Here is a 14,972-nt window from a genome sequence, read left to right as displayed (position 1 = left end):
ATTTCCAGTTTCCTCAGTGCTAGTGTCTTCTGCATTTGTACTGGGTGGACTCGGGGCCTGAGACTGCATTTTGTTCCTTCTCTTTGTCATTTTGTATACCTGTCTTTTGACCTTTGGTGTAGAGCTTAGACAGAGTTATTACCTTAGCAACAGGTCCAGATCTATGAAGTTCAGATTACTCCAGGTGGGTGTTGTTTGGTTCTGGCTGTGTCCTCCACTTCTTTCTGCTGTAGGCATTAGAGTTGAACCCTTTGTGTCTCTCTGGGAAGATGTTCTGCTCTTGAATCAGCTGGGTGGTTCTTGCCTCTAGCCTGTTTACAGGGAGTTCTGCTGAAGGGTTCCCTGCTGGGCCTGCAGCCTGGGTCAAATGAGGATCCATGGGCAGGGTCATCTCACTTACTTGCCAGGCCTGTGCTCTGGGTCTGTTCAGGATCCCACAGGCCCCCGGGTCATCTCACTCACTCGCCGGGCCAGTGCTCTGGGTCTGTTCAGGATCCCGTGGCCCCAGTCATCTCTCTCACTCGCGGGGCCTACACTCTGGGTCTGTTCAGGATCCCGCCAGGCCCTGGGTCGTGTCACTCACTCGCCGGGCCTGTGCTCTGGGTCTGTTCAGGATCCTGCGGCCTGGGTGGTCTCATTCACTCGCCGGGCCTGCGCTCAGGTCTGTTCAGGATCCCGCCAGGCCCTGGGTCATCTCACTCACTCGCAGGGCCTGTGCTCTGGGTCTGTTCAGGATCCCACGGCGGCCTGGGTCATCTCACTCACTCCTCAACTTGACTTTTAAGATTCACATTCAAGGAAACCAAATAACGTGATAACCTAGTATGTATACTACTGATTTCCTGGATTTTTTACACAATTACCGAAGATTCTAATATGAATCAAATTCTGAGTCAATAAGTAGATGATAAAAAATATTTTCAGTTTTCCCCCGTAAGAGATTGCTTAGAGAAGGTCAGGAAACCTGTCTTTCCTTTACTCTTTAGCTTTAACTGTACACAAACCAGTTAATTTCTCTGGGTGTTACTGTTTCATGTATACAGTGAGGATAATTACATTCTAACTTCTACAAATCAAGAAAGAAAACTAATAAGTTCTTGAGGTCCCTTCTAACACTAAGATTTTTATGTTTACAATATGTTTACAACCTTCTGGCATCATAGTAGACCCAGGCTGCTTCTTCTCAAAGAAAGTATTGCTGATGTTGATTTTGAACTTTCTCTAAAAGTTATTCACTTACATTCTGATTTTTTTTTTTTTCCTTTTAAAAGTGTTTATTTAGGAATAGGGCAAGTTCTCCAGGCTGGACTCGAATATGCAGCCCTCCAGCCTCAGCCTCCCAGAGCACTGGGATGACAGGTGTGAGCCCCTTCCTGGCTCTGTGTTTGATTTATTTAGGTTTATTTATTTATTTTTTTTTTTTGTGGGGGCGGGTACCAGGGATTGAACTCAGGACCTTGTGCTTGCCAGGCGGGCTCTTGTCCACTGAGCTATCCTGGCGCTCCATGTTTGATTTCTGAAGTTGTTAAACAGCAGCATCAGGATCAGGTAAGGGGTCAAGGATTTCAGCCTCTCAAATTCAAGGTCGAAAGTCTAGCTTTGAGGCAAGGCGTGATGGTACATGTCTGTAATTCCAGCACTTGGGAGGTTAAAGCAGGAGGATCCCTCAGTTTTAGGCCAGACTGGGCTACATAGTGAGACTGTTTCAAAAACAAACGAACAAAACAAAACAAAGCAAAAAAAAAAAAAAAAAAGTCTAGCTTTGAACACAGCACTGTGGTGCACACCTGCAATCCTACCACTTGGGAGGCTGAGGCAAAAAGATCTCCAGTTTGAGCCCAGCCTGGACTATGCAGTGAGACCTTGTCTCAAAAGAACCAAACAAAACTGCCCGTGTGCATCAAGGGCTGGTCTCAAAGGTCAGGATAGGCTTTGGGGCTGGAGGTCGATGGCTGGGCTACCAAAGGGACCATTACTGAGGCTGAGAATCGGAGTCGGGAGTGAAATTCAGGCTGGAGTCAAGATCAAATTCTGAGCTGTCACCTCCTTCCACTGGGGCACGCAGTGCCACCACACGTGGTCACAACTGGAGCAGGCAAACTGCAGGTCCATAGCAGGGATGAGGCTGGAACATGTGAAGGTTGGCCTCCTGGGCTCACTGGAATATGTGAAGGTTGGCCTCCGACCGCAGCAGGAGCGAGGTTGTCTCAGCCTGGATGTCCTGGTCCTGCTTCATGTCCTCTGGGGAGTCCTGGGCATCCAGGCCACTACTGAGCCCCTGTTCATCTTTCTGCTTGACCCCATACACGATGGAGCATCCTACTCCAGTGTGGTCGCTGCTGAATTTTCTCATTAGAGCCCCGCCTTCTTAGGGAACACCTTCCCATGAAACTTCTCGCGCAGGCAAAGGCCTCTCTTCTCCAGCTCCACGTCTTCCTTATGTAAGGTGGCAGTGGTGGCGGCTCAGGTCTCTGCGAGGGTCAGCACTGAGCGTCCAGCAACCCCTCTCCCCGCCCACCAGGGAGCGCCTGCCCGAGTTTCTCCCTACATTATGATTTTTAAATAATGTTATACTAATGTTTTTCAAATAGCGAGGGAAGGGGCCAGTGAGATAGCTTAGTAGAATTAAGTGCTTTCCTGACAAGCGCGAGGGCCTGAGTTCAATTCCGGGTTCCGCCAAAAAAATAAAAAAATTTACAAAAAGCCAAGAAAAGCTATCAACTATTTGGATATAAACTTACAAGAGGGTGTTAGAAACAAAATGGAAGTGCGTTGTGGATGGCATCTATGGCTCTAGTTTCCTTGGATACATGAGCTAGTAAACATGAAGTCTTACCTATCTATTCTCAAAGTTCTCCTCCAGCTCTAAAATCTTATGGCTGTATATACATGAGAATTTGTGAAATTCTTTTGTACTGGGACTTACTAGTTAGATGAACTTTTTATACCATGCTTAGAGTTAGTTTATTAGTCTTCAGAAATTGTAGCATAGTAAAGACGCAACAAGACTTTTAATTAGTAGCAAAATCAAAGAATATATAAAGTTATAGCATTACATCATCAGAAAAGTTTGTTGTGTGTAACTATTACCAGAGAACTTTGTTTCTACTTTGAGATAGTTAATTATGACCTTTCAGTATAGCTTTCTGGTAAAGAAGTATAACTCTTTGGCTTTTCTGTATGACTTCAAAGTGTTTTATGTCATCTATATGCATATTTAAAGGGTAGTATTAATCTTTGGGATCTCACTGTATATTACTCATTTCAAATGAGATAAATTTAATTGTGTATGTTTTTGTCTATTCTTTTGTTCAACAGCCATTTAAATAAAACTTTCATTAAAGTCATAGTACTCATCCTTTTATGCTCATTAGATTTATATCATTACAAAATATATAATTAAAATTAGTTATGTGCTAATACTACCCTATATTTTGCTGCCAAGTGCTTTTGGCTACCACATCAAACTCTGTGGCTTGACAGATAAAGGCTTGCTGACCTCTTAATTTCAATTTTGTCATTTCCTGTCCTCCCCCATTATAATCTTTAGTTTCTTCCTTCATATATGTTTAAGATATTTTTGTATTTTCCAAACCTGAGTTGTACACTGCTATACGTAAACTCTGTCATTCTTGTTTTTTGTTTCTAATCCCCATTTTTGTTTTTAAAAAAATCAAGTTCATGACTGTAATACAAAATAGTACCCTTTTAAAACTGTTTTCTTGAGTTCTGTTTTTACACAAAGGGAAAACACATTAACTCTAAAACTTCAAAGTACTTTAGTTAACCAAAAACTTCATGAATATAAGACTAGGTAAGTTTTTACCATTTCAAAAATAAGAGATACAATTTTAGTTCCAAAATAAATTTACAAAAATTTAGCTCTGGTCAACAAAGAACAGATATTGGCAGGCTGAGGAATGCTACAAAACTGCCTCCATCACTGGAGAGGCATAAATAATGTGCCTCTGGAAAAAGACAATGTATGGCCTTTCCAGAGAGGAAAAGTGCATTATTTTTACTTGAATTCTTATTTTGTACTAAGTATTAGGTATATTAAGCTTTTCTAATTCCAGTACACCAGAACTTCAGAAGAAAATGGATTTCAAATGTGGTTTTCTCTGCTGCCATCCAGTGGTCTATACTGGTGCATGCATCCATTTTCAGAGGTGACCTCAATCCAGCTGTTAACATCTGCAACCCAAAAATCTAGTGTGCTGGTGCTCAGTCCCACCATTTTAAGAATTTAGGTGGACTTTGGGCAGCCAAAGAATTCTGGTGAGCTGTGACCCATGGACCCCAGTGTGTGCAGGCACGAAGCTTGTGCTGGTGCCTAGTTCTACCATTCGAGAACTTAGGACTTTGGGTGGCCTGCAGGATCTTGGGGAGCTGTGACCTGTGGGCCCGGTTCGCAGTCACAGCAGTTGTGCTAACAACACATCGCAACCATCTGAGAATTTAGAAGGATACTGGGTAGCCACAGGATCCTGATGAATCAGCCCCATGCCCACCACCCGCAGAGATGCTTTGCTGAACTCTGGCCAGTCACCCCCACCAGTAGTGAGAACCTTGGTGAGTCCTACTGTGCCCCTCTCCCCCACACTAGCAAGAACCTTACTGACTCCATGCCCCACAGATCTCCCACCACTGAGTACAGGTGATCTTTGATCTTTGGGAGCTTCAAAAATGCCAAAACACAGGAGTAAAAGGCAATCAATCCTTTAGCCCACTCAGAACAAGTCTAACAGGTAAGGTGGAAGTCACAAACTTGAAATTTCTGAAATGATAACAATAGAAGTAAACAAGCTAATCAGGCTATAGAAAACATACCATCAGAGATAATCTTACGGGTTAAAGATAACAACCATGAAAGAATTGCCCAGCACAGCTAAAGAAGACATAGTTTTTAAAAAAAAAAAAAAAAAATAGAGGAGAAAAGAACAATGATAAAAACACTGAACAAACCTACAAAGGAAAGCCCATCAGAATCAGGGCAGATTTCTCAACACAAACCATCGAATCACAAAGAACTTGGAGTGAAGTATTTCAGATCTTGAAAAAAAAAAAGAAATAACTTCCAACCCAGACTGATGGAACTCAATGGCAAGATAAGATTCTTCCACGACAAAGAACTGAAGAAATTCATGACCACCAAACAAATCCTACACAGAATAATGACAGATATTTTAGACAGAGACCGAAACAACCACAGCTTCAAGAACAACAGAAAGGACCCACCATGCACAGCAAGCAATTAAATAGAGCATTAAGTTATGGAACCACAGAAGGAAAATAACATGACAAAGATAAGCCAAAACAGGTAAGTTATAACCATCAATGTAAATGGCCTAACTCACCAATCAAAAGAAGCAAACTAGTAGAATGGATTAAGAAACAAAATGCAACAATATTTTATATACAAGAACCACATTTAACTCAAAACAAAATTCATAGCCTGAAAGTCCAAGTATTGCAGGCAGCCGAGTTAGATAGAAATATTATAGGCAGTCAGACAGGGCCAGGCCCTTGAAGGAGACAACACAGAAGATGAGATGCCTTACAACTGTGGGAGGGGCGGATGCTCCTGCTGTGAACCAGACCTAAAGACCTAAAGGCCAAACAAATGCTAAACGAGTAGCACCTGGGATTGATATTCTAAATAGGTATCAATCACCTGGAAAGACCCAAGTGAGTCACTAGCCCAACCCCCAACAGAAAGAGACCCTATCCTGCATTCCAACCCCCAATAGGAAAAGACCCTGTCTCATATATAATCCCATTGGTTGACCATAGTTTTGTCCCACCTCCTGCCCACCTAAGTGAGTTCCCATTCTCTCTACCTTAGCCTCACATGGTTTTACACTATAAAAGTCCCTGGAAGAGACAGCTTCCCGGGAAACTACCTGCTCGGGGGCCCCCCTCCTGTCCCTCTCTTGGACAGGAGCTTTCTTTCTCTCAATAAATATATTCTGCTCATAACCTCCATTGGTTCCTAAAATTCATTCTTCGGTTTTAGAGAACACTAACTCGTGCAGGTCAGGTCCAGAGATCATTTTTTTCTCTATGTCATTTGGAGGTTCCCTATATGGTTTGGAGGTCACCCACCCAAGACCAGTTTTTCTCCCTGTATCACAAGGATGGAAAATAATACTCCATGTGATAAGAACCTAGAAAAAAATCAGACAGCTATTCTGGTTGCTGACAATATCAACTTCAAATCAAAAATCATTTAAAGAGATAAAGAAGTTCATTACATATTTGTTAGGGGAAAACTGCAACAGGAAGAGATAACAAATATAAATGTATGTGCACCCAATGTAGGAGTACCCATCTACATAGAACAAATTTTAACAGAAACGAAAATCAAACAAGCAATAATACAATTGTAATGGGGGACTTGAACACACCACTCTCACAAAGAGACAGATCAAGTAGGCAAAAAAATAAGCAAAGAAATAACAGAACTAAACCAAACTTATGAACAAATGGATTTAAGAGACCTTTACAGAGTGTTCCACCTGATAACTTCACAATACACATTCTTCTGAGCTGCACATGGGATGTTCTCCAAAACAAACCATATACTACGGTATAGACCATGGTTCAGTAAATATATAGGAAATGAAATAATGCCATACATATTACCTAAACATAGTGCTAAGAAACTAGAAATTATTAGCAAAAGAAACTACAAAACAGCATAAATACATGGAAATTAAATAACCTCCTAAACAATCAGTGGGTGACAGATGAAACAAGAAATTAAACAATATTTACAATGGAATGAAGATACAGATACAAAGGGGCTGGGGAGATGGCTCAGTGGAATAAGCACTTCCCTGGCAAGCGCAAGGGCCTGAGTTCAATCCCCGGTTCCGCCAAAAAAAAAGAAAGAAAGAAAAATAAAGCACCTACTTAGAACAAGCTAAACAAAGCACAGGGACTGCGGTTCAATCCCCCATCACCACATGCCAGCCAGCCCCGCCCCACCCCCTGGTGGGCTGAGCTGGCCACACACAGACACAAATAAATAAATAAATATTAAAAAAAGGGGGGGGCAGGGAGATGGCTCAGTGGAATAAGCACTTGCCTGGCAAGCACAAGGGCCTGAGTTCAATCCCCGGTTCCGCAAAAAAAAAAAAAAAAATACAGATACAACTTCTGGAACATGTGGGATAGAATGAAGGTTGTCTTGTGAAGGAAAATTTATAGCAGTAATTTGCACATTAGGAAAAAGAACAAACCCAAATAATCTTATGCTGCACTTCTTTTTCAAGTTCCTAGAGAAAGAAGCCCAAAGAAGGCAGGAAATTATAAATATTAGCAGAAATTAATGCAATGAAGATGAAGAAAACAATACAAAGAATTGGCTCTTTGAGAGATAAATCCCTAGCCAACCTTATCAAGAAAAGGAAAGAAAAAAACCCGAATTTATGCAATAAGGAATGAAAAGGACAAAATCACTATACATGCTATTGTAATTCGGGAGATCAATACCTACTTTCCCAAATCTTTACCTTACAGGATGGAAAACACATGGGAAATATACAGTTTCCTAGATACAAATGAAATTCCAAAGCTGAGTCAAGCTATACACACTCTGAATAATGCAATTAACAGGAAACAAAATTGCAAATGTAAAACCTACCCACAAAGAAAAGCTCAGGTCCTGATAGATTGACAGCTGAATTCTGCAAGAAATTTAGAGAAGATTTAATGACAAATGTTCACAAACTCTTCAACAAAATTGAAAGGCAAGCAATTCTACCAGATTTATTCCTCCACACAAACATTCCGATAGCAAAACCAGAGAAAGAATCAACTAAAAAAGAACTACAGGCCAATCTCTCTAATATAGTTGTGAAAATCCTCAACATAATATTAGCAAAAGAATGCAGCAGATCATCAAAAGTATACATCATGACCAACTAGGATTCATCTCAAGAATGCCAGGATGGTTCAACATATGCACCCATAAATGTAATACACATCAACAGAGCCAAAGACAAAAATCACATGATCATCTCAACAGATACAGGAAAAGCTTTTGACAAAGTCCAACACTCATTTATGATAAAAACCCTACAGAACATCAGAAGATGGTCTTTACCTCAATCTGATAAAAGCCATATATGAGAATCCAAGAGTCCATATCACATTAATTGGACAAAAACTGAAAGCCTTCACTTTAAAATCAGGAACAAGACAAAAATGTCCACTATCAACACTCCTTTTGAATACAGTTCTGGAAACATTAGCCAGAGCAATTAGATAAGAGAAAGAAATAAAAGGAATAAGGACTGGAAAGGAAGAAGTAAAATCATCATTATTTGCAGATGACATGATATTCTACCTAGAAGGCCCCAAAACCTCAGCAAGAGACTTGCAGATTTAATAATCAAATTCAGTAGCATAGGAGGATACAAAATCAACATTGAAAAATCAATAATATGTCTGTACACACACAATGAATGTACCCAGAGAGAAATTGGGGAGACCACACCTTTCACAGTAACATCCTCCAAAATGAAATAAATATAACTCAATCTCACAAAGGAAGTAAAAGATTTATATAACCAGCTATTCCTTCCTGTGTATTTTCTCAGAAGAACTGAAAACATCATAACACAGCATTATATGTCCACCTATATTTATAGCAGCATAATCTGTCATAGCTAAATCTTGGAAACAACCCAAATGCCCACCAAGTGAGAAATGGACAAGAAAGATGCAGTATTTTACACAATGGAGTATTATTTAGCTATAAAAAAGGATAAATTTGAGGTTTTATAGGTAAATGGATGCAACTAGAGACCATAATCTTAAGTGAAAATAAATCAGGCCTGAATGTACAAACACTGTATTATGTCCTTAATGTGAGAACCTTAAAGTGTAAATAAAATCTGAAAGTTACAATAGATACTGTGAAAGGAAAAGAATTTGTTTAATGGGAAGGAAAAACTAGAATGAGGAAAAGGACAAAATAAGGGAAAACTGTATGTTTAGGTATATATGCAAAATAGTTTAGATCATTGTAGTGTTGATTTTTTGCTAGTCTTTTGAAAGGAACAGTTTTAATGCTTACAATTTTTTTTCGTTTTTTTCTTTTGAATTTCTTACAAATTTTTTATTATTCTCTTTTTTTTCTTTAAACCATCTTGCAGTTTATATCTAGTAATATAATCTAAACTGGAGGTAACATCATGCAATACAACAACCATAGCTGAGTTACTACTACTTTGTTTAGTGAAATTTTCTGTTGTTTCTAATGCTGTTTTTTAATCACTATTTTTTATTCTTTAAAACATTAAAAAACAAAGAATGCCCCCAAATCAATCCTAAATATTCAAACTGTGGAGACAGTATCAGTGTGCATGTTTGTTATATTTTTCTGCTATACAGACACAATACTTTCCAATTTGAAAAAAAAAATCAAGATGCTTTTTGGTTCAAGTGACATAATCATTTTAATAAAAGTTTAGAGCCTTAGGAGGATATTTGCAAGTTCAAGGCCAGCCTGGGCTATAAAGTGAGGCTACAAAGCTAGTCTGAACTGCATAGTGAGAATGTTGTTTCAAAAAGACCAAAACAAAACAAAGTTAAGAGCCTTTAGCATCACCATAGCTTCTCACTTAAAAAGCATTCTCTTGGGTAGGCAGAGAGTTCATGAACAAAACCTAAACTGCACGGGATATAGTTCAAAGAATCAACAACTGGGAGAAATCACCAACAGAGTAAAAAGAAAACCCATAAATTGGGGAAAAAAATTATAGCCCACTGTCCCTCAGATGAGGTCTTCTATCTAGAAAACAAAGAATTAAAAAAAATCAGGCCCCCATAATCCAAAGATCCAACCCAGAAATGGGCATCTGAGGTGAATATGCACTTCTCAGAGGAAGAAATACAAATGGCAAATACATGAAAAAATGTTCCACGGCACTGGTCATTTGAGAAATGTAAATTAAAACAACACTGACATTCCATCTCACCCTAGAAAGAATGGCTATGATCAAGAAGACAACCAATAACAAATGTCCGGGCCGTTGTGGTGCGAAAGGAACTTTTCTCTACTATTGGTGGGAGTGTAGACTGGTACAACCACTATGGAAATCAGTGTGGAGATTCCTCAAAAAGCTAGGATTAGGGCAGTCGCGGGCGGCTGAGCTGGCTGCGCAAAGGGAACTAGTGGTTTAGATAGCAGTGCTCATCATGCTGAAAGCTGTGATCCTGATTGGAGGCCCTCAGAAGGGAACGCGCTTCAGGCCTTTGTCTTTTGAGGTCCCCAAGCCATTGTTTCCTGTAGCTGGGTCCCTATGATCCAGCACCATATCGAGGCCTGTGCCCAGGTGCCTAGAATGCAGGAGATTCTGCTCATTGGCTTCTACCAACCTGATGAGGCCCTCTCGCAGTTCTTGGAAGCCGCACAACAGGAGTTCAACCTTCCAGTCAGGTACTTGCAGGAGTTTGCCCCCCTGGGCACAGGTGGTGGTCTCTACCATTTTCGGGACCAGATCCTGGCTGGGGGTCCTGAGGCATTCTTTGTGCTCAATGCAGACGTCTGCTCTGACTTCCCCTTGAGTGCTATGCTGGATGCCCACAGACGCCAGCGACACCCTTTTCTACTCCTTGGCACCACAGCTAACAGAACACAGTCCCTCAACTACGGCTGCATCGTTGAGAATCCACAGACCCATGAGGTCCTGCACTATGTGGAGAAATCCAGCATGTTCATCAGTGACATCATCAACTGTGGCATTTATCTTTTTTCTCCGGAAGCCCTGACCCCTCTGTGGGATGGCTTCCAGCGTAATCAGCAGGAAAGGCAACTCTCAGCTCTCTATGCCTCCTGCCTCTATCTGGGCCAATACCAGGTCACTCACCCAGAACGGCTAGCCAAGCACACACCAGGGGGTCCACAGATCCGAGGAAACGTTTACATCCACTCTACAGCTAAAGTGGCCCCATCAGCCGTGCTAGGCCCTAAGTTCTCCATAGGAAAGGGGGTGACTGTGGGCGAGGGTGTGCGGCTCCGAGAAAGCATTGTCCTCCATGGAGCCTCATTGCAGGAGCACACGTGTTCTGCACAGTATTGTGGGCTGGTGGAGCACTGTGGGGCGCTGGGCCCGTGTGGAAGGGACTCCCAACGACCCCATCCCCAATGACCCCCGAGCCTGCATGGACAGTGTGAGCCTCTTCAAGGACGGGAAGCTACTGCCTGCTATCACTATCCCGGGCTGCCGTGTCCGGATCCCTGCCAAGGTTCTCATCCTGAACTCGATTGTTCTGCCACACAAGGAGCTGAGCTGTAGCTTTACCAACCAGATCATGCTCTGAGGGGGGCTGTCAGGAGGTCCCCCAACTCCTGACTACTCCCCTTGAGAGGCTGCTGCCTGCTTGCCCAGCCTTGGAAAGGAACCAGGGAAACCAGGCAGGATCTTCACAGGCTGGGAGTTATGTGGGTGGCCGAGGACTCCTGGCCTCCCTCCCTACTCCCAAATAAACCCAGTGAACATTGGGAAAAAAAAAAAAAAAAAAAGCTAGGATTAGAGATCCCATTCAACCCAGCTATTCCCCTTCTGGTTATTTTTCCAGAACTGAAAATATACCATAGCAATATATGTGCATCCATGTTTATAGCAGCACAATTTGTCTTATCTTAATCTTGGAAAAAACCCAAATGCCCATCAATTGAGGTATGGATAATAAAGATATGGTAATTTTACACAATAGAGTATTATTCAGCTATAAAAGACAAACTTAAGGCTTTTACAGGTAAATGGATACAACCAGAAACTATATTCATAAGTGAAATACATCAGACCTGTATGTGTAAACATCATATTGACGTAAGATCCTTAAAGAGTAAATAAAATCTGAAAGGTATAACAGATACTGTGAAAGGGAAAGAAATCTGTTCAAAATGAAGGAACAACTTGGATGAAGACAAAGACAAAAGGGAGAAGGGAAAAAGATATATTTATGTATATTTACAGGACAGCTTGTATAAGTGTACTACTGATTTCTGCTAGTTTATTGAAAGAAGCAGTTAATGCTTACTTTTTTTTAATATTTTGTATTTTTGACCAATTTTTCATGCTTATATCTGATACTCTGAACAACTAATTTGAAGACAACAATTTTCAATAAAACAACCATTGTGGAATTCCCATTATTTTGTGTAGTGCAATTCTGTATCGTTTTTTTTTTTTTTTTTTTACTATTTTTTACTTCCTTTAACAAATGAAAACAATGTATTAACCAGTTACCTTCCTATGGTATCGTTTTGTAATTTTTTTGTTCTTTTTCTTTAAAATGACATTAAAACGTGAAAAAATTACAAGTGTTTCATTATATAAGTCAAATCAGCTTGAACATAAAGAAAAATACAAAAAAAGTATGACCTGAATGTACTGTAGTGTTTTACATCTTTCCACTTTTAAAACTTGATATAATACACAAACACAGACTTCTTTATTACAAACACAGTTGGTTGCTTAATATTCTCATAAAAGTTGCTGCTGTGATGCAATGAACTTGGATATGACCGGTTTACCCTCACTGGTGGTATCACCAAATCAAAGATTCTGAACATTCTTCTGTTGTGGGTTCATAATCAATATAGGGATCCAAGCGGCCAATTAAAATTTGAAGATTTTTATAAGTTGAGCTCAGGGACCGCACAGACTCGTTTCAGAGTCCAAGTGAGCAGTCTTGACCAGAAGACATGGTGTGTATATAAAGGGAATATGCAATATATCTTGTTTGTCAGTGAAGATTAGCACCCATCCTGCCTGTCAAACAGATTTTTTTTTCTATACATTTGGCTTTTTTCCCTGTCATTGTTTAGGGTCAGTGCTTTCTCAGGGTATATTTCCTCCATATGGAAGGCCTGTTTTTTACTACCCTGGGGTCAGCAAACGTTTTTTTAGATCAGCAGCTTTCTCAGTGCATATTTTTTCTGTATGGTAGGCCTGTTTTTACAACTCTGGGGTCAGTTAACGTTTACCATGGCAATACCTATGCTACAAGTCTGGGTTTAGACCATCGCACTTCAGGCTCTACCACTTTTAACACTACTTCCCAAAACCCTTACTCAAGTCTTCATCCTCAATAATTCACAAAAATATACCATCAGAGAGCTCTCGAGGGCTGTGCCCAGCCATTCGTTCCACAAATTCAAAAGCGAGGTTCAGAGACCTGCAGCTACAGGTCGGCCCTCCAGCGCCTCGCGGATGTCTCCCCCGGGGCACCGGCACCTTGGCCCGGGCGCCGCATTACCGCCTCTGCACCTGCCAAGATCCTCGCCCCTTGCTTCACTCCAGTGGGACGCCACGAAGTGCGGGGTTCCAGGAGTGCAGAAACCTTTTAAACTGCATCCAAAACAGTCACTAAGCTGGACTCCCACAGCGCCGCGGAGAGACACACCAGAAACTGAGAGCGGAAATGGCGCGCCAACATCCCCCACGCCCAGCCACCGGCGACCTGCCCCGCAACACCCCAGCTTGCACCTCTTAACAACTTTAGCAGGAACTTTCGCGGAGGCCCTTCCTTGGTTTCGGCCTCGAAAAGCCCCCGAGCCAACCTTAGGTGTCCTCAGCGAATGCCAGGCCGGGGACCTCACCTTCCCTCCAATCCCGAGCAGGCGTGGGACAGGCGGCCTATCTGTGCTTGCTGGCCAGGCTGAAGCAGTCGAACGCAGCACCAGCGATCCAGTTGAGGGCGGCGCGGGACTGTGGCTCAGTGGGCTGGTCCTGGCCTGAGGCCTCGGCACTCGGTGGTAGCTCACTGCTCGAGTGTCGGCGTGATCCATGGGCAGTAGCCAGGGCCGCGATGACAGACTACGGCGAGGAGCAGCGAAACGAGCTGGAGGCCTTGGAGTCCATATACCCCGACTCCTTCACAGGTGAGGTTTGCGGCCTTACGCCTCTGCCACCTCGAGGTGGAGTGGGCCGCGGCCTGGGGCAACCTGGCCATGCGCTGCCATCCTCCAGCCCTGTGGTCAGTGCTAATCCGATGGCTGCAGCACCGACCCACGGGGCCCTGAAAGCCCCGGGACTCGGGAGAGAGGAGAGTTCCCCTGGATAATTGTCAGGCTGCAACTGGGTCGGCAGCACTTTGGTTCTCTTTATCCTACTGCAACTACTCACAACAACTCATTTCTCCAGAGCCGCAGTCCCTTTTTCAGTTCTTCTCTGTGATTGAGGTCGAAGCTCATACTATATTTTTACACGGCTCGTATATGTTTACACGATGTTTTCATACGATGGTGTGTGGGATTCTGAGTGCTGTTCTCAAAGCTGCCCAGAATCAATTTTCAGAGTGGCACAGTTCCTGAAACTCGTTTTCTCCTCTTCCTCCTTCTCCTCCTTCCTTTTTGCTTCTCCCTCTTTCTCTTTTTCTTAACAGTGTGACAGAGTACCTAATAAGTGATGTGGCTCAGATTTTCATTCCTTACAGATTTGTAGGTTGTTAGTGTAGAAGGAATATTGGACATCATCTAGTCTGAGACTGCTGGCTAGTTAAGCGTAGCCCAGTATGGAGAAGAGTACAGCTCTGGGTCTCTATATGGATATACATCAGGGCTGCTCCGTAGGGTTGAGTCCAGACCTCTTTCCTATTCTTCAGCTTCCAAACGTGTAGGGCTTGGGATCTAGCATGACCTGACACGAGGAAGACCACATTGCTTAATAGATTAGCTTAAGGTAAATTATTAATGAGGAACTCATTGGATGTATTTTTTAATTGATTTTATTGAGAGGCAAATAGCAACGAGACAGTTTCAAAACAAGTTAGGGCAGTTACAATAATTAATACATGGCATATTGTTGTATTTGTAGTAGTTATGCATAGTACAAGATGAAGACATGATATCTTGTCTAAATACTATTAGTATAAATCTTTCTCATTGAACTAAGAGAAAGTAGCTGTAATATCCTATTTTGTATATACAGATACATATACGTGTACATATA

At 42.0% G+C, this 14,972-nt stretch overlaps 1 protein-coding gene, 1 long non-coding RNA gene and 1 pseudogene across 4 annotated transcripts in view; 2 read left to right on the top strand and 1 right to left on the bottom strand.

Annotated features, from left to right (window-relative positions):
* The window catches only part of LOC111814661, a 23,325-nt gene extending 9,754 nt beyond the window's left edge, over nucleotides 1-13,571 (bottom strand). For both annotated transcript variants that reach the window (XR_002819581.1, XR_002819582.1), the window contains exon 1: nucleotides 13,290-13,571. This is a non-coding gene — a long non-coding RNA (uncharacterized LOC111814661). The remainder of the gene's footprint in view (nucleotides 1-13,289) is intronic.
* LOC101582709 lies at nucleotides 10,162-11,501 on the top strand (annotated as a pseudogene). Its single transcript, XR_192943.2, has one exon. The product of XR_192943.2 is annotated as a mannose-1-phosphate guanyltransferase alpha pseudogene (transcript).
* A 104-nt stretch (nucleotides 13,572-13,675) lies between the features above and the next one.
* The window catches only part of Rwdd1 (RWD domain containing 1), a 59,058-nt gene continuing 57,761 nt past the window's right edge, over nucleotides 13,676-14,972 (top strand). Inside the window, exon 1 of the mRNA XM_004648387.3 lies at nucleotides 13,676-13,903. Within this exon, the coding sequence (XP_004648444.1) occupies nucleotides 13,831-13,903 (73 nt within the window). The 5' untranslated portion in view covers nucleotides 13,676-13,830. The remainder of the gene's footprint in view (nucleotides 13,904-14,972) is intronic.

This window comes from Octodon degus, unplaced genomic scaffold (assembly GCF_000260255.1).
Source record: "Octodon degus isolate 3935 unplaced genomic scaffold, OctDeg1.0 scaffold00399, whole genome shotgun sequence".
Taxonomy (NCBI): Eukaryota; Metazoa; Chordata; class Mammalia; order Rodentia; family Octodontidae; genus Octodon; species Octodon degus.
Note: the sequence above shows the minus strand (reverse complement) of the source record. Positions and strands in the feature narration are given on the sequence as shown.